The 22507-nt window shown below is 34.9% G+C and overlaps 1 protein-coding gene across 1 annotated transcript in view; it reads left to right on the top strand.

The window, feature by feature from the left end:
- Positions 1–19596, top strand: part of LOC129258024 (intraflagellar transport protein 122 homolog) — a 42822-nt gene extending 23226 nt beyond the window's left edge. The window contains exons 16-25 of the mRNA XM_064097772.1: positions 7145–7311; positions 7553–7760; positions 8166–8232; positions 8497–8637; positions 9120–9318; positions 9890–10055; positions 10427–10538; positions 10955–11175; positions 15694–15858; positions 16869–19596. Coding sequence (XP_063953842.1) covers positions 7145–7311; positions 7553–7760; positions 8166–8232; positions 8497–8637; positions 9120–9318; positions 9890–10055; positions 10427–10538; positions 10955–11175; positions 15694–15858; positions 16869–16961 — 1539 coding nt within the window. The 3' untranslated portion in view covers positions 16962–19596. The remainder of the gene's footprint in view (positions 1–7144; positions 7312–7552; positions 7761–8165; positions 8233–8496; positions 8638–9119; positions 9319–9889; positions 10056–10426; positions 10539–10954; positions 11176–15693; positions 15859–16868) is intronic.
- The last annotated feature ends 2911 nt before the right edge of the window (positions 19597–22507 follow it).

Genomic DNA, 22507 nt, shown 5'->3' with positions numbered 1-22507 from the left:
GTCAAAGGTCATTTAGGGTCAATGAACTTAGACCATGTTGGGGGAATCAACATCAAAATCTTAACCTAAGGTTAAGTTTTTGAAATGTCATCATAACTTAGAAAATATATGGACCTAGTTCATGAAACTTATACATAAGGTTAATCAAGTATCATTGAACATCCTGCATGAGTTTCACGTCACATGACCAAGGTCAAAGGTCATTTAGGGTCAATGAACTTTGGCCGAATTGGGGGTATCTGTTGAATTACCATCATAACTTTGAAAATTTATGGATCTGATTCATGAAACTTGGACATAATAGTAATCAAGTATTAATGAACATCCTGTGCAAGTTTCAGGTCACATGATCAAGGTCAAAGGTCATTTAGGGTCAATGAACTTTGGCCAAATTGGGGTATTTGTTGAATTACAGCCATAAATTTGAAAGTGTGTTGGTCTAGTTCATAAAACTTGGACATAAGAGTAATCAAGTATCACTGAACATCCTGTGCACATTTTAGGTCACATGACCAAGGTCAAAGGTCAGTGAACTTTGGCAATAATGGGGGTATCTGTTGAATTACCATCATAACTTTGAAAGTTGATGGATCTGACTCTTGAAACTTGGACATAAGACTAATCAAGTATCACTGAACATCCTGTGCGAGTTTCAGGTCACATGATCAAGGTCAAAGGTCATGTAAGGTCAAAGAACTTTGGCCACGTTGGGGGTATTTGTTGAATTGCCATCATATCTCTATAAGTGTATTGGTCTAGTTCATAACACGTGGAAATAAGAGTAACCAAGTATCACTGAACATCTTGTGCGAGTTATAGTAGTTTTCAAAATCAGCACTGCTGCTATATTGAATCGCGTGATGCAGGTGAGACGGCCAGAGGCATTCCACTTGTATGGGTTTCTTATTCACTAAATTCCTCCTTACTAAAAGGTCCACTCCCCTCAATTTAGAGTAAAGTTATGATGTACAGATTGTTTTGGTCAAGTGTCCAAAGTTGACCAACACCTGTTTGGCTGAAGAGAGTCTGACCAGATCAATAGAAAAGGGGTTCACTTCTGAACCCAAGTCAGATTGGTTACAGAATAAAGAATAGTTTAGAGATTGGTTCCAGCATAACAAATAGATCAGAGATCAGGTTTTAGAGCTACAGAAGAGTTTATATTTTCTACTGCAGAGTTTATCTTCATCTTCAGAGTATAGTCACCATCAGACTTACTCATGTATTTGTCATCATTATCATGTTATAATCATCTTTAAGAAATGTATATATAAACTGTACATCCTGCATTGCATTTTCTTCACTTAAGACTGGTTGAAAGTAAAGTGCAATATCGACCCAACAACAACATAAGTTAAAGGACATGTCCACCCCAACAAAAAGTTGATTTGAATAAAAAGTGAAAATTCCATCAAGCATAATGCTGAAAATTTCATCAAAGTCGGATGTAAAATAAGAAAGTTATGACATTTTAAAGTTTCGCTTAATTTCACAAAACAGTTATATACACATCCTGGTCGGTATGCAAATAAGGAGACTGATGACGTCATTCACTCACTATAGTAGACCGGCCAAAACGATTTTTTATACTTTGGACGGCAAAATTTGTTAATGCTTGCTAATGCTTGGCATCCCAGCTAATAGTCTTGCAAAAATACCCAGGAATAGCGTACGGCCGGATGCCAAGCGCAATTTTGCGTGAAACTGTCTTTTTTAGCGTAAAATCTGAAAGAATGTCGAAAATCACGCATTTTGATATTTTGACGGATTATTTTAATATTTTTGATTATCTTTGATATGCAATTATTTTTATTCAGAGTTTCAAATTATAAGTCTCATAAATATGCATTTCAAATTTGAATATTACACACATACATATGGCACAGGGAAACATAAAACTGCGATTTCCTCCAAATAAAAGTTTGTGAAAACTATCAATAGTTTAAAGTTTTTTACGCAACTTAAATTCTTCGATTTAACTGCGTTTATCCATCAAATGTATAGTAAATGTCCTAATGCCACAAAAATTAAAAGAATTTTCAAGTAAGATGGAATATATCTCATTTTATGTTATCCGAAAGGAGACAATGTGCATTTTACCAGGCGCGCATTTTGAAAGAAAAATTGAAAATACCGTACATTATGTACATAATTACATGTATCAGTACATACTAAAGCGGGTTTTTAATTACATGTATAAGTACATACTAAAGCGAGTTTTTAATTGAATAGCACAATTTGTCAATTCTTTGCATCCCAGCTCAAATTCTTGTGGAAATACTGAGGAATAACGTACGGGCGGATGCCAAGTGCACTTTCGCGTGAAAGTATCATTTTTGCGTGAAATCTGAAAGAATGTCGAAAATCACGCATTTTGATATTTTGACGGATTATCATCATATTTTTGATTATCTTTGATATGGAATTATTTTTATTCAGAGTTTTAAATTATAAGTCTAGTAAATATGCATTTCAATTTGGAATATTACACACACATATATGGCAATATGAAATATAAAATCGTGATTTACTAAAAATAATAGTTTGTGAAAACTATCAATAGTATAATGTTTGTGTTCCGCATCTCAATTTCGTCAATTTTAGCGCTAACCGAATAAATACATAATAATTGTTGTCATGGCACATATAGTGAAAACAAATGTTGAAATAAGATGCAAGATATATCATTTTATGTTATATGCGAAAGATAACAATGTACATTTATCGGATGCGCATTTCTGATAAAATACAAACAGCGCACAATATTACATCTATATTGCACATACTAATATTAATCAGTGCGATACTCGTCATGATAGTATATAGGAATATGTTTACTTTTGTAGAGTTCGATCTTCTTGCTATTTCCGCGAATTAATTGGTGCTGAACGTAAAATCTACCTGTGGCGATATTCATAAATAGGTCTGATATTTAATTTGCCGTTACCGTGGTAATATTAATTTTGTAGGAATATCTATATCCAAAATCATAGAAACAGTAGCGTACCTAGGATTTTCCACAGGGGGGGGGGTGCAAAACCGTCGGCCAAAAAAGTCTTCAAGCTCGTCAGGGGGGGGGGGGGGCAAAAAAGGTCTTCAAGCTCGTCGGGGGGGGGGGGGGCATGGATACGTCTTTTGCATGGGTTGGGACTCGTCAGGGGGGGGGCAGACTGCCCCCTCTGCCCCCCCCCCGTAGGTACGCTAGTGCATAGAAAATAAACATGTATGAATAAAACGATCGAATTAGCATTTTTAAACTACTCTGTCAATCTACATTTTACTTCAATTATTGGATTATCAAAGTCTAAAAAAATATGGCCGTTGCCACGGCAATACCTATTTTATGTCTCGCCTGCATGCATAGCAAAGCAGGACTAAAGGAGCCAGGGGGGTGGGGCAGGGGTACATCTCCTGCATGAGTTGTGACTCGTCGGGGGGCAGTCTGCCCCCCCCCCCTTTACGCTAGTGGTATATTATCTTGAAAACGGGACACTTTCAGCTCCATGTAATCCTTTCGGACACTATATATACATGACCTTAGGCAGCGGGGGGAGGGGGGGGGGGAAGAGGCAGTTGCGGCCAGAAATTTTGTAACTCGTTTTAAGTATGTACTTATTCATGTAATTATGTTGATAATTGACAGTATCTTCAATTTTACATTCAAAATGCCCCCCCCCTCCCCGCTAAATTTTGCATGCCCCCTTTCGCAAAATATTTCTTCCATCTTACTTGAAAATTCTTTTAATATTTGTGACATTAGAAACGATCGATATTCAATAGATGAACCAATTTAAATCGAAGAAAATAACTTGTAAAAAAACTTAGAACTATTGATAATGTTCACAAACTTCTATTTTGAGTAAATCACGATTTTTTAATGTCATATTGCCATATATGTGTGTGTAATATTCCAAATTGAAATGCATATTTATGAGACTTATAATTTGAAACTCTGAATAAAAATAATTCCATATCAAAGATAATCAAAAATATTAAAATAATCCGTCAAAATATCAAAATGCGTGATTTTCGACATTCTTTCAGATTTTACTCTAAAAATGACAGTTTCACGCAAAATTGCGCTTGGCATCCGCCCGTACGTTATTCCTCAGGACTTCCGCAAGACTTTTAGCTGGGATGCAAAGAATTGACAAATTGTGCTATCCAATTAAAAACTCGCTTTAGAATGCACTTATACATGTAATTAAAAACTCGCTTTAGTATGTACTTATACATGTAATTATGTACATAATGTACGGTATTTTCAATTTTTCTTTCAAAATGCGCACCTGGTAAAATGCACATTGTCTCCTTTCGGATAACATAAAGTGAGATATCTTCCATCTTACTTGAAAATTCTTTTAATATTTGTGACATTAGGACATTTACTATACATTTGATGGATAAACGCAGTTAAATCGAAAAATTTAAGCTGCGTAAATAAACTTCAAACTATTGATAGTTTTCACAAACTTTTATTTGGAGGAAATCGCGGTTTTATGTTTCCCTGTTCCATATGTATGTGTGTAATATTCAAATTTAAAATGCATATTTATGAGACTTATAATTTGAAACTCTGAATAAAAATAATTTCATTTCAAAGATAATTAAAAATATGATGATAATCCGTCAAAATATCAAAATGCGTGATTTTCGACATTCTTTCAGTTTTTACGCTAAAAATGACACTTTCACGCAAAATTGCGCTTGGCATCCGGCCGTACGCTATTCCTGGGTATTTTTGCAAGACTTTTAGCTGGGATGCCAAGCATTAACAAATTTTGCCGTCGAATCCTTATCTAGAGCACTTTTTGACTTTTGGCCGGTCTACTACTATTTCTTTTGTATCTTATATGAAATTTTATCATTTTATCCTCATTGTGGGATGAAACAACAATTACTTCCTTTATGAACATGTGGAATTAGCATTGTTTAATAATATATGGTTCAGTCAAGTCGGTAAAAAAATGAAATATTGTACAATTCAAACAATAGAAAACAAAAGAAATAGTGAGTGGGGGACATCATCGAGCGTCACATTTGCATGTCACTGAGTTGTGCATACCACTGTTTTGTGAAAATAAGCGAAACTTTAAAATGTCATAGTTTTTGTCTCGCCTGCATAGCAGAGCGAGACTATAGGCGCCGCTTTTCCGACGGCGGCGGCGGCGGCGGCGTCAACATCAAATCTTAACCTAAGGTTAAGTTTTTGAAATGACATCATAACTTAGAAAGTATATGGACCTAGTTCATGAAACTTGGACATAAGGTTAATCAAGTATTACTGAACATCCTGCTTGAGTTTCAGGTCACATGACTAAGGTCAAAGGTCATTTAGGGTCAATGAACTTAGACCATGTTGGGAGAATTATTTTCAAAATCTTAACCGAAGGTTAAGTTTTTGAAATGATATCATAACTTAGAAAGTATATGGACCTAGTTCATGAAACTTGGGCATAAGATTAATCAAGTATTAGTAACCATCCTGCTTGAGTTTCAGGTCACATGACCAAGGTCAAAGGTCATTTAGGGTCAATGAACTTTGGTCAAGTTGGGGGTATTTGTTGAATTACTATCATAACTTTGAAAATTTATGGATCTAGTTCATGAAACTTGGACATAAGGTTAATCAAGTATTAGTGAACATCCTGCCTGAGTTTCAGGTCACATGGCCAAGGTCAAAGGTCATTTAGGGTCAATGAACTTTGGCCAAGTTGGGGGTATTTGTTGAATTACCTTCATAACTTTGAAAATTTATGGATCTAGTTCATGAAACTTGAACATTAGGTTAATCAAGTACCACTGAATATCTTGTGCAAGTTTCAGGTCACATGACCATGGTCAATGGTCATTTAAGGTCAATGAACTTTAGCCGTGTTGGGAGTCTTTGTTAAATTACCATCCTAACTCTGAAGGTTTATGGATCTAGTTCATAAAACTTGGACATAAGAGTAATCGAGTATCACTGAACATCTTGTACGAGTTTCAGGTCACATGACCATGGTCAAAGGTCATTTAAGGTCAATGAACTTTGGCCGTGTTGGGGGTATTTGTTGAATTACCATCCTAACTCTGAAGTTTATGGATCTATTTCATAAAACTTGGGATATAAGAGTAATCAAGTATCACTAAACATCCCCTGTGAGTTTCAGGTCACAAAACCAAGGTCAAAGGTCAGTTAAGGTCAATAAACTTAGGCCATGTTGGGGTAATTGTTGAATTGCCATCATAACTTTGAAAGTTTATGGATAGAGTGAATGAAATGTGGACATGGGTGTATTTGACCATATGAATGGTGTTTTTGTGAATGATTATTTTATAGTAGTTTTCAAAGTTAGCACTGCTGCTATATTAAATTGCGTAATGCAGGCGAGACTGCCAGAGGCGTTCCACTTGTCTTATTTTACATCCGATTTTGATGAAATTTTCAGCGTTATGTTCGTTTGATTATTCTTTATTGATTCAAATCAACATTTTTCTGGGGTGGACTTGACCTTTAAGAATGACTTTATGCACACGTTGTGGCCCATTCTTGTGTTAAATGGTATATCTCTATGTAACTAGCTTAGCATCTAAGGTCCAGTCATTTGTAAAATTGTTTGTAACATTGTGTGTAACTTTATGAACAGCTTTATGAAACACCTCTCAATGGTATCATACCTAACAAACATGAGCACTGAATATAAAAACTCATTATGAAACACCTCTCAATAGTATCATACCTGACAAACATTAGCACTGAATATAAGACCTCATTATGAAACACCTCTCAATGGTATCATACCTAACAAACATGAGCACTGAATATAAAAACTCATTATGAAACACCTCTCAATAGTATCATACCTGACAAACATTAGCACTGAATATAAGACCTCATTATGAAACACCTCTCAATGGTATCATACCTAACAAACATGAGCACTGAATATAAAAACTCATTTTGAAACACCTCTCAATAGTATCATACCTGACAAACATTAGCACTGAATATAAAAACTCATTATGAAACACCTCTCAATGGTATCATACCTGACAAACATTAGCACTGAATATAAAAACTCATTATGAAACACCTCTCAATGGTATCATACCTGACAAACAGCACTGGATATAAGAACTCATTTATCGTTATTATATGCAGGAATTCATTGGTTCTGGAGATCCACTAGACAAGAAACTGCTTATCACTAAGCAAGCTGACTGGGCAAAGAATATCAATGAACCTAGAGCTGCTGCTGAGATGTATTTATCTGCTGGTGAACATCTCAAGGCTATAGAGATCATTGGAGATCATGGATGGGCTGATATGTAAGTTCTTTGTTAGGAGAATTTTATGAATTGCATCAAGAAACAGTTTTATGTATGGACATAGTTTTTCCAAAGTTGACTTAAGTAGCTATTATGTGTTACAGAGGTGGACTAACAGTGATGATAATGTTAAAGTATTCCCTTGTTTGAAATGCCTTCATCTGAGATCATTTATGCTAAAGAGTGTATTGTTAAGATTATCAGCTGTAAATCAGACACAAGAGGTCCTTTTTCATTGCAGGCTCATTGATGTAGCTCGTAAACTAGATAAGGCAGAGAGGGAGCCTCTTGGGAAGTGTGCTCAGTACTTCAAGAAGATGGAGCAGTTTGCATATGCTGCTGAGACTTACACCAAGATGGGGGATACTAAGAACCTTGTCTTGCTTCATGTTGAGTCTCGTCACTGGGATGCTGCCTTTGGTCTCGTGGAAAAACATCCAGAGTTCAAGGTAATACACTTGATTTTTTAACACCAAGCTAGATGTAACTCAGGCTAGGGTCTATGGAAAACACATCAACAGGCTGAGGCAAATTATTGAATTTTCCATTTTGCGAGTGATGTGAATCAAGTCCAAATTTATTTTTTAATCAAAATTTACATTAGCTTTTTTTATAATGACAATCCTGTTCTTGTAGATGACAGGTGAAACCAGAATTTAGATTGATATAAAATTCAGTGACATGCTTGTATTTATATAAAAACATTTAAGAATCTATACTTAATTTCATGGATTCATTTCTCTTTTATACTATTGTATATATAATTAATGTAAATGAATATTTCCTAAGAAATTGCCCAGGTACCTGTTCATTGAAGAGGTCAAAGTAATTTGTAATATTCATTTTAATTTCAGGATGACGTATATGTCCCCTATGCCCAGTGGCTTGCAGAGAATGACAGGTTTGAGGAGGCCCAGAGAGGTATGTATGAAGGAGACTAAAATAATATACCTATCTTTGAAGACTTATCTAAGGAACTAGGGTTTAACTTATTAAGTTAAATGGATTAAAATTATAAGTTGTATGTATTTACCTTATAGATATAAGTGCATTTTGTTGATTATGTTAGAAAAATTAAGGACCTGTTCCAAGAAAAATGACCCAATGCAATAACATGTATTACCTGTGGCTATGTATCAACTGGTTTAAATACAAGCATTCACAAAATTTCTCCTTTTATTTTAGCATTCCATAAGGCAGGTCGACAAGATGAGGCTGTTAAGGTGTTAGAACAACTTACCCACAATGCAGTTCTGGAGAGTCGTTTTAATGATGCTGGATACTACTTCTGGATGCTTTCAATGCAGTGTTTGGATATAGCAGGTGGTTAGTACATTCAATTCATTTTATATAAAAAACATACAAATCAAGGTAAAAGATATACTATGAGAGATAAACACAGTGGTGGTTTAACATGGTTTAAAGTCTTCCTTCTTTGTGCTGGACAAATGTGCATTTTGATAAATAGTTGTATTGCAATGTGATATGCTTTCCCTGATTCTCATTGCATTACAAGAGAGTAAGTAGGGTACTCACCAATGGTCAATTTTCCTGGTCTTTACTGCACCTACATAACAAGTGTATTTTGACTAGCATTAATATAATTCTTTCATTTAAAATCTAGTTCACAAGTATTTGCGATTGTTCAATTATCCCCTTATTAATCGGCTGGTACTCAATTTTATATTTCTCTTGTAAATTTTCTATTGTATCCGTCATGTTTGTTTTTCTCTTGCCTGGAAATAAAATGAATAAATGAATAGATAAATACTGTATTATAAAATATTCTTTATATTTTATATTTTCAGCTGACATAGACAAGAGAAGAGACATGTTAAGAAAATTCCAGGAATTTCAAGCTAAAGCTGAAATGTACTACGTGTATCATTCTATCCAACGTTACACCGATGAACCATTCACATCTCATCTTCCTGATGCACTCTTTAATATGTCAAGATACCTGTGGCATGCTATTCTCAATGATATTCCACATGGAATTAGCAAAGTGTATCCTTTGATTTTCATTCATTTTAAAATTCATAGCTTAATGTTAATGTTAAGAGTCTTGATGTTAGTTTACGAGTCAGGCTATCTTGTTTTATAAATTCATGTTATGAAGTATACATTTCATAATCATTTAGTACATGCAATACTTAAGGTAATTCTCATTGATGTTAGCTTGAAGAATCTAGATAGCGTCATTTTAGATGATGGCAAGTAAAAGTGAAATAAGTATGGCTATTGTGAGACTGACTGATAATTTACCTTGATTGAAGCAAGTTATTTTGTAATTCATCCATGATTTTTAAAAGAGTTGTTATTGAGGGAAAAATATTTATTTTTAAATTTTTGAGTATTTTGCATTCATCATCCATTGAAATTCTTTTTAACGTCACACAGTTTCAGACCATAAAAATGCTTAATAACAAAATTGTAGCACAACCGTCACCAAGATAATACCCATCGTCTGTTTTCATGAATCGACGTCTGACAATTTCTGCATACATTTTATGTTGTAAAAATGTCACTAAAAGATTAATGTTTGACAAGGTCTTATTTCCTTAACGTTGTTGTTTAGGAACACACTGTATGCCTTGGCTAAACAGAGTCGTAACCTTGGAGCCTTCAAGCTAGCTAGGTTTGCCTTTGAGAAGCTACAGTCATTGAGGATTCCTGCTCGGTTCCAAGAATCTATTGATCTTGGTAGCATCACTATTAGGTCCAAACCATTCCATGATGCTGAGGTAACCACAAACATTGCACCAAATTCTTTAAACTGGATTAAAAATCATAAAATATGTGTTAGAATGATTTCATGTCATTATAATATGTGAAAGTTTCAACATGAAGAGAAATTACCATACTTTTGACATTATTTGTTGCATGCACATGTTTAACATGTAATGGTGACCTAACCTAAACAGACTCTTTGTAATTGATTTTCAAACCAGAAAGCAATAATTTTTTGTTAGGGTCTCTATCCTGAGGTGGTGATTCAGATCTTCTGTATGTAAAGCACAAGTGTACAAGAGTTTGAACCCCTTTTGATGATTTCCTGAATAAGTGGATGGATGGTATTTAAACGTGTAACATTGATTTATTCTATGTCTCTTAGGATGTCTTACCAATGTGCTATCGTTGTTCTACCACCAACCCTCTACTCAACAACCAAGGCAATCGGTGTATAAATTGCAGTCAACCCTTTGTCCACTCATTTGTATCTTTTGGTGAGGAGGCATTCTTTATTTTATTTATTTTGGAATACATATTTACAATGACCATTGCTCTTGTTTCATATGTCATGATTGTGTTTCTGTTTAGTACATAAAATGGAACTCATTACCGTTTTTTTGTACCTATAAATTAAATAATTTACATATGTAAGAAACAAGAATTTAATATACTAAATTGCACATTTGTTTTACAATCAATGAAAGCTAGACCTATCCCATTTACCTTGACCAACTGGTCCACTATTTCTTACAATCTCAACATCTGCATCAGGTTCTCATTCTTCTTCCTCTCCATCATCTTCATATCACTCTCACCTTTGCTCTCTCTGTCCTCCTCAAATCCCACTGATAAACCCCTGATAAAACATAATTTGATTTCTGATAGACAACTCTGATATTTGTTTTGACAGAGGTGCTCCCTCTAGTAGAGTTCCACCTGGAGGAAGGGATCCCTGATGAGGAGGCTATCCAGCTGATCCAGATGGAGCCACCAAGGAATGGTCGTAGTGGTGGAGATAAATGGAGTGAATCAAACAAAGGCAATGTACAATCTATGAGACTAGATGAATATGGTGGAGATGATACAGATGTTCAAGAAGATCCTTTCACAGCTAGACTCCTTAGCTTTGAGGTAAGAAACCCCTTCCTTGATCCCTTCACAACTAGACTCCTTAGCTTTGAGGTAAGAAACCCCGTCCTTGATGCCTTCACAACTAGACTCCTTAGCTTTGAGGTAAGAAACCCCTTCCTTGATCCCTTCACAACTAGACTCCTTAGCTTTGAGGTAAGAAACCCCTTTTTTATCCCTTCACAACTAGACTCCTTAGCTTTTAGGTAAGAAACCCCTTCCTTGATCCCTTCACAACTAGACTCCTTAGCTTTGAGGTAAGAAACCCCTTCCTTGATCCCTTCACAACTAGACTCGTTAGTTTGAGGTAAGAAATCCCTTCCTTGATCCCTTCACAACTAGACTCCTTAGCTTTGAGGTAAGAAACCCCGTCCTTGATCCCTTCACAACTAGACTCCTAAGCTTTGAGGTAAGAAACCCCTTCCTTGATCCCTTCACAGCTAGACTCCTTAGCTTTGAGGTAAGAAACCCCTTCCTTGATCCCTTCACAACTAGACTCCTTAGTTTGAGGTAAGAAACCCCTTCCTTGATCCCTTCACAACTAGACTCCTTAGTTTGAGGTAAGAAATCCCTTTCTTGATCCCTTCACAACTAGACTCCTTAGCTTTGAGGTAAGAAACCCCTTCCTTGATCCCTTCACAACTAGAACTATTAGCTTTGAGGGAAGAAATCCCTTCCTTGATCCCTTCACAACTAGACTCCTTAGCTTTGAGGTAAGAAACACCTTCCTTGATCCCTTCACAACTAGACTCCTTAGTTTGAGGTAAGAAACCCCTTCCTTGATCCCTTCACAACTAGACTCCTTAGCTTTGAGGTAAGAAACCCCGTCCTTGATCCCTTCACAACTAGACTCCTTAGCTTTGAGGTAAGAAACCCCTTCCTTGATCCCTTCACAACTAGACTCCTTAGCTTTGAGCTAAGAAACCCCTTCCTTGATCCCTTCACAACTAGACTCCTTAGTTTGAGGTAAGAAACCCCTTCCTTGATCCCTTCACAACTAGACTCCTTAGCTTTGAGGTAAGAAACCCCTTCCTTGATCCCTTCACAACTAGACTCCTTAGCTTTGAGCTAAGAAACCCCTTCCTTGATCCCTTCACAACTAGACTCCTTAGTTTGAGGTAAGAAACACCTTTTTTGATCCCTTCACAACTAGACTCCTTAGCTTTGAGCTAAGAAACCCCTTCCTTGATCCCTTCACAACTAGACTCCTTAGTTTGAGGTAAGAAATCCCTTTCTTGATCCCTTCACAACTAGACTCCTTAGCTTTGAGGTAAGAAACCCCTTCCTTGATCCCTTCACAACTAGACTCCTTAGCTTTGAGGTAAGAAATTCCGTACTTGATCCCTTCACAACTAGACTCCTTAGCTTTGAGGTAAGAAATCCCTTCCTTGATTCCTTAGCTTTGAGGTAAGAAACCCCTTTTTTATCCCTTCACAACTAGACTCCTTAGCTTTTAGGTAAGAAACCCCTTCCTTGATCCCTTCACAACTAGACTCCTTAGCTTTGAGGTAAGAAACCCCTTCCTTGATCCCTTCACAACTAGACTCCTTAACTTTGAGGTAAGAAACCCCTTTCTTGATCCCTTCACAACTAGACTCCTTAGTTTGAGGTAAGAAATCCATTCCTTAATCCCTTCACAACTAGACTCCTTAGCTTTGATGGAATAAACACCTTCCTTGATCCCTTCACAACTAGACTCCTTAGCTTTGAGGTAAGAAACCCCTTCCGTGATCCCTTCACAACTTGACTCCTTTGCTTTGATGTAAGAAACCCCTTCCTTGATCCCTTCACAACTAGACTCCTTAGCTTTGAGGTAAGAAACCCCTTCCTTGATCCCTTCACAACTAGACTCCTTAGTTTGAGGGAAGAAACATCTTTCTTGATCCCTTCACAACTAGACTCCTTAGCTTTGAGGTAAGAAACCCCTTCCTTGATCCCTTCACAACTAGACTTCTTAGCTTTGAGGTAAGAAACCCCTGCCTTGATCCCTTCACAACTAGAACTATTAGCTTTGAGTAAAAAAAAATCCCTTCCTTGATCCCTTCACAACTAGACTCCTTAGCTTTGAGGTAAGAAACCCCTTCCTCGATCCCTTCACAACTAGAACTATTACCTTTGAGGGAAGAAATCCCTTCCTTGATCCCTTCACAACTAGACTCCTTAGCTTTGAGGTAAGAAACCCCTTCCTTGATCCCTTCACAACTAGACTCCTTAACTTTGAGGTAAGAAACCCCTTTCTTGATCCCTTCACAACTAGACTCCTTAGTTTGAGGTAAGAAATCCATTCCTTGATCCCTTCACAACTAGACTCCTTAGCTTTGAGGTAAGAAACCCCTTCCTCGATCCCTTCACAACTAGAACTATTACCTTTGAGGGAAGAAATCCCTTCCTTGATCCCTTCACAACTAGACTCCTTAGCTTTGAGGTAAGAAACCCCTTCCTTGATCCCTTCACAACTAGACTCCTTAACTTTGAGGTAAGAAACCCCTTTCTTGATCCCTTCACAACTAGACTCCTTAGTTTGAGGTAAGAAACCCCTTCCTTGATCCCTTCACAACTAGACTCCTTAACTTTGAGGTAAGAAACCCCTTTCTTGATCCCTTCACAACTAGACTCCTTAGTTTGAGGTAAGAAATCCATTCCTTGATCCCTTCACAACTAGACTCCTTAGTTTGATGGAAGAAACACCTTCCTTGATCCCTTCACAACTAGACTCCTTAGTTTGAGGGAAGAAACCCCTTTCTTGATCCCTTCACAACTAGACTCCTTAGCTTTGAGGTAAGAAACCCCTTCCTTGATCCCTTCACAACTAGACTCCTTAGCTTTGAGGTAAGAAACCCCTTCCTTGATCTCTTCACAACTAGACTCCTTTGCTTTGAGGTAAGAAACCCCTTCCTTGATCCCTTCACAACTAGACTCCTTAGCTTTGAGGTAAGAAATCCTTAGTTTGAGGTAAAAAACCCTTTACTTGATCCCTTCACAACTAGACTCCTTAGTTTTGAGGTAATAAACCCTTCCTACGAAAATAGGGAAATACAGAGTGTATTATTTTAGGGTATATTAACTTATATTTTATCGAATTATGAATTTGCTACCATTTTCAATGAAATTATATCCATGCCTATTTACAAGGTATACAGTGCGTCCCACAAAAAACGAAACCGAGATTAATCGATGATTTATCATAACTTAATCGCAAATACAATAGACAAATGACCTACCATTTTATAGCTTAGAATCTCCTCTTTCATCTGAAATTACTTAGATTATTTCTCATTCACGCATGAGTGAGCAAAAACAATTTGAAAAGGGGATACCAAAAAGTCACTTGGCGGGCCGTATCTGGGTTTTAAAAAGAAAACCACATTTTTGAAAAGTTCAATATCTGCTCTTTAATTTGATACCTTAATTACAGAAAATGGTTAAGAAATAACAAAGTTCTGGTTATTTGAAATAAGGCTTGAATTTCAATAATTTCAAAAAATGAAGAGGTTTTACAGGCTAGCGTTCAAACTCACTCGACACTCCGTTTTGTTGACGATCAGCCATGCATTAAGTCTTTTGTTACCGTGCGATAGCTTCTGTGGGAAACCGGTGAAAACACGTTTATTTAATAAAATTATGGAAATACAAGCATTGTTTCGAGGGATCATAACTTTTTTACTACTTGACCATTTTCTGTGATTTAGGTATCAAAGAAAAGAGAAGATATTGAACTTTTTAGTCATGTGATTTTCTTTTTGAAATTCAGATACCCCCCGCCAAATGAGTTTTTGGCATCCTTTCTTCGAATTGTTTTTGCTCAATCATGCGTGAATAAGGAATAATCTAAATAATACCAGATGAAAGAGGAGATTCTAAGCTTTACATTGGTAGGTCATTTGTCTATTTTATTTATGATTAAGTTATGATAAATCATCGCTAAATCTCGGTTTCGTTTTTTCTGGGACGCACTGTATACAAAGAATACCTACTTTCTTTTTCATGGCGAAGCATGCCCTCTCAAAAGAAGAAAAAAAAGATATTTTGTGTAATGATAGCCAAGGGATGATTTCAACTTGATATTCTTATTATTTCTGATATTCTTATTATTTCTGATATTATGTTGTTTGTGATGAAGTCTAATTTATCATGATCAGTGAAGCCCTTTCAATAAGATTATGTACGTATTGTGGTGCTAACTATATGATCAATTGCACTATTAGTTCATAAATATTGAAATTAATTTAGTATTTTTGGAGTCTTGCCAAAGTTGTTGGGTCTCCCCCCCCCCCCACATTTTGATTTTCTTATTTTTGATTTTTCATGTAATATATTGTAACTATGTATACTTGTATTGTAACTATCTATGTATATATTTTGATTGTTCTGATATTTATATGTCTTTTACTCAATTTGTGGAAAATAAATTTGAATTAAATTGGATTGAATTGAATTGAATCATATGCAATACAATAAACCTATTAGGTCATTTTTATGAGAAGAATAATAAGTAATTTTCATAATTTGTATTCATTGTAGCAAGGAGGAAATGAGTTTGTTCCTGTGGTGGTTAACCGAACGGTCTTAAAGTCTCTTGATCGTAGTCATGTAGTGGTCAAAAGATGGTCAGCTCCACTTCGTTATCAATACTTCAAGTCTATTATGCCTGATGTATCGGTCATTGTATGTCCTTCATGTAATCAGGTAAGTATCAATACCACTATGCCTCTGAAGTTCTGAAATTAATTATCCAGATAATAATAATGATATTCAGTTCTCAGAAATGCATAATACCATATGTTGTATATGAACAGACTATATGCTTGTTGAAATCTGAAATTTTTCGTTAAAATTTAATTTCATTCATTTTTGTCTCGCCTGCATAGCAGAGCGAGACTAGGTGCCGTTTTTCCGACGGCGGCGGCATCAACATTGAAATCTTAACCAAAGTTAAGTTTTTTTTAAATGTCATCGCTTCGAAAGTATAAGGACCTAGTTCATGAAACTTGTACATAAGGGTAATCAAGTATTAACATCCTGCCTGATTTTCAGGTCACATGAGCAAGGTTGAAGGTCATTTAGGGTCAATGAACTTAGACCATGTTAGGGGTATTTGTGGAATTGTCATCATAACTTAAAAGTTTGTGGATCTAGTTTATGAATTTTTCACATAACAGTAACCATGTATCCCTGAATATCCTGTGCGCATTTCAGGTCACCTGACCAAGATCAAAGGTCATTTAAAGTCAATGAACTTGATATTTGTTGAATTGGCATCATAACTTTACCAAATAGTTTATGGATCTACACATGTAGTTCATCAAACATCTACATAAGGGTAATCAAGTATGAATGATTGTTTTGCACATGTCTTAGGTCTCATGATCATGGTCAAAGGTCATTTTGGGTCAATGGACATAGTATTTTATTATGATATGAGTGTTTTCTTTTGTGAATAATTCGATAGCTGTTTTAAAAGTCAGCACCTCTGCTATGTCAAATCTCGTAAAGCAGGTGAGACTGCCAGAGGCGTTCCACTTGTTCGTAGGTAATATTTCTTAAAAGGTAGGGTTTTTACACAGATTTAAATCTGCGAATCTAAGAGAAAATATTAGCAACATGATTTGTAATGTTAAAAAAAAATTCAAAATCTGGTCTTCTGAAAACTTTAACATGTTGGTTGATATTTCTACTAATTTTTTGTTTGTCTATAGTTGTTTCACACTGATGAATATGAGATTCAAGTCCTACAGAAGAATCACTGTCCATTCTGCCGCAAAGCTGTCTCTGAAGCGTCAGAATCATGAGACTAGTCACCCAACTCCTTGTATACATGTAATGTAGGGTGGTGATTTCATCAAAGAAAATAGTCAACCTTTTTGTATGTCTGACCCCCATTTTCACTTCACTCTATGAGCTACTCAAGCCATGATAATGTGAGAGAATTACAACATTTCATACAAAGCACAAAGCAGAGACAATTAATTTCAGGAAGGACCCACATATAGGGGGTTGGATGTACATACTACATGGAATTACCTTCCTGTAAACCGCTTTAAATCACTGGTTTTGATAAGGGATGGACTGAACCGCTTTAAATCACTGGTTTAGATAAGGGATGGACTGTGAACCGCTTTAAATCACTGGTTTAGATAAGGGATGGACTGTGAACCGCTTTTAATCACTGGTTTAGATAAGGGATGGACTGTAAACTGATTTAAATCACTGGTTTAGATTGGTTTATAGAAGGGATGGACTGTAAACTGGTTTAAATCACTGGTTTAGATTGGTTTATAGAAGGGATGGAATGTAAACTGCTTTAAATCACCGATTTAGATCGGTTTAGAGAAGGGATGGACTGTAAACTGATTTAAATCACTGGTTTAGATTGGTTTATAGAAGGGATGGACTGTAAACTGATTTAAATCACCGATTTAGATCGGTTTAGAGAAGGGATGGACTGTAAACTGATTTAAATCACTGGTTTAGATTGGTTTATAGAAGGGATGGACTGTAAACTGCTTTAAATCACCGATTTAGATTGGTTTAGAGAAGGGATGGACTGTAAACTGCTTTAACCCTTAGTAAACTGGGGTTGGGTCAATTTGACCCCCCTCCCTCGACAAATTTCGTCACTACGCCGTCGTGCAAAATTTTTTACTTTCAAGTCTTGCGCATCTTTTGAGACCAAATTTGCGACGCCTGGGTACACGGTTCCAAAATTACGCAACATTTTGTAAGTGCATGGCTACTTTATATTTTGCCTAGCTAATACATGCAGTATTTTATTTGATTGCTACATCTTTCATTCAGCTGTCAAACAACGCTCATTTCCTTTCATGTATTTATTTCTATTATATCTATTTCTATTATATCTGAGTTTAAACTTGTTTTCTTGAGCTTTGAACTTCCTACATATTTCCCTTTTTTTCAATTTTATTTTTAAGAGAAGATGGAAAGGGGTGAATTTTTAAAAGTCTTTATTTTTAGACTGAAATGCTACCATGATGTAATCAATATACTTCAATCATGATCTTTTTAGTTTGGTCAATCCATATCGTCTAAATGCAAAACATGTAATATTTAACTTGTAAAAGTCACATATACAGTTGTGCTCAAAAGTTAGTGAACCCCACCACAAAAGGTACTCCATCATGTTGAGTGTTGAGTGTAGACAACAACACTACAATGTTCGGCAAGCCGAGAGAAGCAAACTATTGAATGTAATATTTTATCACCTGACTTCACAATTAAATATCTAAAATAGGGCATACCTTGAACACTTTGAATATGTTCATTTTCTGGTTGGGTTCATTACCTTTTGAACACCACTGTATACAGTAGTGCTGTAGTTCCAAGAAATTTGACTTCAGCAATGCCTTGGGTTTTTTTTTTTTTTTTACAAACATAATTTCGTGTGTCTTCAAGCCTTTAGAAGAAATTTTAGTACTTTCTAAACTTGCTTTAAAATGCATCTACCAAAACATGTTGTTTTATGGAAACTAGTTTTTCTCGGAATATGTATATTGCAGGGAAGGTAAAAATTTAGTTTTCCACCTAAATTGACATTTCAAGCCTTTAAACATTAATCATATTCTCAATCATTAATGTATGTGATTTATATTGTGAGAAAGCATTGTATTTGTGACCATTTATTTTGAATCAAAATGAAATACTGTTGCTGAATTTCCGATATATTTTGTGTGAAGGTACATATTTTCTTATCCATTGAGTAACCTTTGAACTTGAATTAAATTTTTTATCATACTGATCCAGTCTGTGTATATTGATAAAGAAACAATGTGGACAAAGACATACTATAATTTGTTTGAAGAATAAATTTAAGATGACTAATGAAAAATGAAAGGAAATTGTTCTGACGATTATCTTTACCACCATATGTATTTTGTTGCGATCAGAGTGAGATAATTTCAGTAATAAAAATCTATTGCTTGTGTGAATAACACATAAATTTGTACTTATGTAAATTATTGAAATGAAATTTATACTGACATTAAAAGCTCTCAAAAGTAACACTTTATTTACCTCTGTGCGAAGTTGGGGATATGTTTATTAAATTATTTCTTGGTAAAATTGCTTATGAAATATAATTAAACATTTTTTTTATTGAATGTAGAAGGTGTATAAATATATTGTGTATTATATCTAATGAAATCAATAGTGAACATACCATCTAAAAGTCACATAAAAAACCCTTTTTTTTTTTTTAAGTCACTTAATTTTATATCTCTCTTCATTTCAAACTGCAATTTTCTAGCAGGTTAATGTGAGCATTAATGTGGAGAATGATTATTGTACATTTTGACCATAGCATATCTGTAAGTAAAATGGAGTGTATTCATTTGTAAATAGAACTTGTGAATGTTAGCAAATTTCTATTTATGATATAAGTTGTAAAATAAAAGATTTTTCTTCATTAAATGCACCTCTGCTTCTGTCTTTATTTGATGTGATTTTTTTTGTCTTGTTCTGAAATGTTTTGCATGAAGATTTGATTGGAAACAAGCCTTTATTTCCTATCTTTGTAACTATGGCAACAATAGAGTGGCAAAGATTGTATATCAGTAGATCTCTGCTTGTTCAGACACTGCACAACAATAGAGGGAGTCAGAATCAAGATGAGTAGATATCAGCTTGTTAGACACTGCACCACCCCTCCCCCCCCCCCCCCGGAAAAAAACCTCTGAAACATTTTAAGGTCATTCCATTGTTAAAATGAAATCCATGTCATTTTCACCAAATTTTACACAGTTACCGTAGCATCTAATTATTCCAAATATGCACAATTTAACGGGTTGATGTGCTTGATTTTTTTGCTATCGAGCTTTCAGGTTCATTTGAAAGGACTCAAGAAAAAACAATTTTGCATTTTTAGACCCCAAGAGATCACAACATTGAGTTTTTACCTCTATTACTTGGTCAAGACCCATCTAAATTTCAACAAAATTTACATTATAGATCAGAATTATGTATTTAAGGTAAAGAATCCACTCATATTGCTATTTGCTTGGTGTGAAAAATGACAAAAACATATCTAAAACCTTCAAAATTTATATTAAAAATTTATGAAGTACAAAAAATGCAGGACTTATTAGTCCGAACCAACATGGATTTAGGGTGGGGTATTCCACATCTTCAGCATTACTTGATTTTATTCAAAGTATTACTAGTGTTATTGAAATGAAAGGTGTATCAATTGGCTTATTTTTGGATTTACAGAAAGCGTTTGACACACTTGATCATAGAATACTCCTGAATAAATTATTCAAGTATGGAATAAGGGGAAAAATTTGGGATCTTTTAAACAATTATTTAAGTCATAGACAACAATTCGTAACTTTAAATAGTCAACAATCTAATTATAAGGACTTAAGGTGTGGAGTACCCCAAGGTTCTATCCTCTGGCCCCTTTTATTTACTTTGTATATAAATGATCTGTGCAATGTATCCTCGAAATTGAAATATATTTTATTTGCCGACGATACAAATATTTTTATGTCACATGATAATATTGATGTTCTGCAAGTGCAATTTAATAATGAATTTAAAAAGGTGACTTCTTGGTTGACCATTAATAAATTATCTGTAAATATTTCGAAAACACAGTACATGGTTTTTACAAATAAAAAGATATGCATTGACAATCTGCAGGTGCAATTAGCAAATTTTAGTGTAGCAAAGGCATCGCAAGTCAAATTTCTTGGTATTATAATTGATAGTAAATTGCTATGGGTTCCTCATATTGATTTGATTTGTAATAGAATTTCCAAAATCATAGGCATTTTGTACAGATTACGCAATTTTCCAATTACTGTTTTATGAAATATCTACCACGTACTTGTTGCACCTTTTTAAAGTTACGGTATTCTTTCCTGGGGCAGTGCTTCTTATTCACACCTGGATAGAATTTTTAAACTTCAAAAACGTGCGATAAGAATTGTTAACCATTCGTCTTTTTATGCTCATACAGAATCAATTTTTAAGTCTTGGAGGATTTTGAAATTTTATGACTTACAATTATGAGACTGCAAGTGTTATAAATATCTTTTACCTCAGTCAATATGTAATTATTTTGTTTTAAATCGTAATGTACATAATTATACAACCAGGGGCAATAATGATTTTCATATACCTAAAGTAAGAACAAAATTATTTCAAAACTCAATTTTTTATAGGGGACCATTAATTTGGAATACTTTATCAAAGGAACTTAAGGATAGTTGCTCTCTTAATGTTTTTAGGAGAAATTGTAAATACCAAATCATCACTACTTATTCATTTTTTATGTAATTATTATTCTGATTGTTTGGGTTGGTTAGGAATCTTTCCCCTTTTCTACTTTAATTGTTCAAATAATGTATTATTTTACTTGGGTCGGCCGTACATAAGGTTAACTATTTTTGGCTGCTACCCTTTCAGTATAATACTTTATTTATGTCTATGTCTGATTTATTTCATGTTTGTACTATTTATATTGTTTTTATACCGTACTGAGAAAAATAAATTGAATTGAAAATTGAAATTGACTTTATTCAAATCCCATGTCATTTTCAAAAAAATTTGCATGGTTGTAGAAAAATCGCTGTGATCTTGGGATGTCTACAAATGCAAAATTATTTTTATTGCGTATTTCTTGAGACCATTGAAATGGGTGAATTTCAAAGCTTGATAGCAAAAAATCAAGCACATCAACCAATGTTAATTTTTGTATATTTGGAATATTTAGGTGCTAAAGTACCTGCAAAATTTGGTGAAAATGACACTGATTTCATTTTAACTATGGAAGTCACTGATAAACCTTTTTGCATAATATTCAGTAAGGATATACTCAGTTCATGAAATATCCACTTGGTTTACATGTTTATTATGAACCAAATGTTCATGTCAACAAAGTGCAAAATAATAAGTAGATATAGTGGAAATGTGAAATGATTATTAGACCAGGTGATAGTTGAACCAAGTGCAGAGCTGCCAATCAGTAGCATTTTATTTTAATTATTAAGATTTTTAACGAGAAAGTGACACTAAATAGAATTTCCTTCCTAGAAATAGAATTTTTTAAACTTGTCAGAAGGACAATTTTGGTATGTTTTTCAAAATTTTAAAGAAAAACAGGATTTAAGGCTTGAAAATAGGATAAAAAGAAAGAATAGGATTATTTTACAATTAAGGTTGGCAGCTCTTGCAAGTGGCGATTGGACCCAATATAAAGTGTGAGAAGACCAGAGAGTAAGACCATCTCTTAGTAGACCAAGTGAGTTTAGCCTTGATGGTGATATAGAAGACAGGAGAGTAAGACCATCTCTTAGAAGACCAAGTGAGTTTAGCCTTG

This window comes from Lytechinus pictus, chromosome 3 (assembly GCF_037042905.1).
Source record: "Lytechinus pictus isolate F3 Inbred chromosome 3, Lp3.0, whole genome shotgun sequence".
Lineage (NCBI taxonomy): Eukaryota > Metazoa > Echinodermata > Echinoidea > Temnopleuroida > Toxopneustidae > Lytechinus > Lytechinus pictus.
This window is presented reverse-complemented; position numbering and strand designations above follow the sequence as displayed.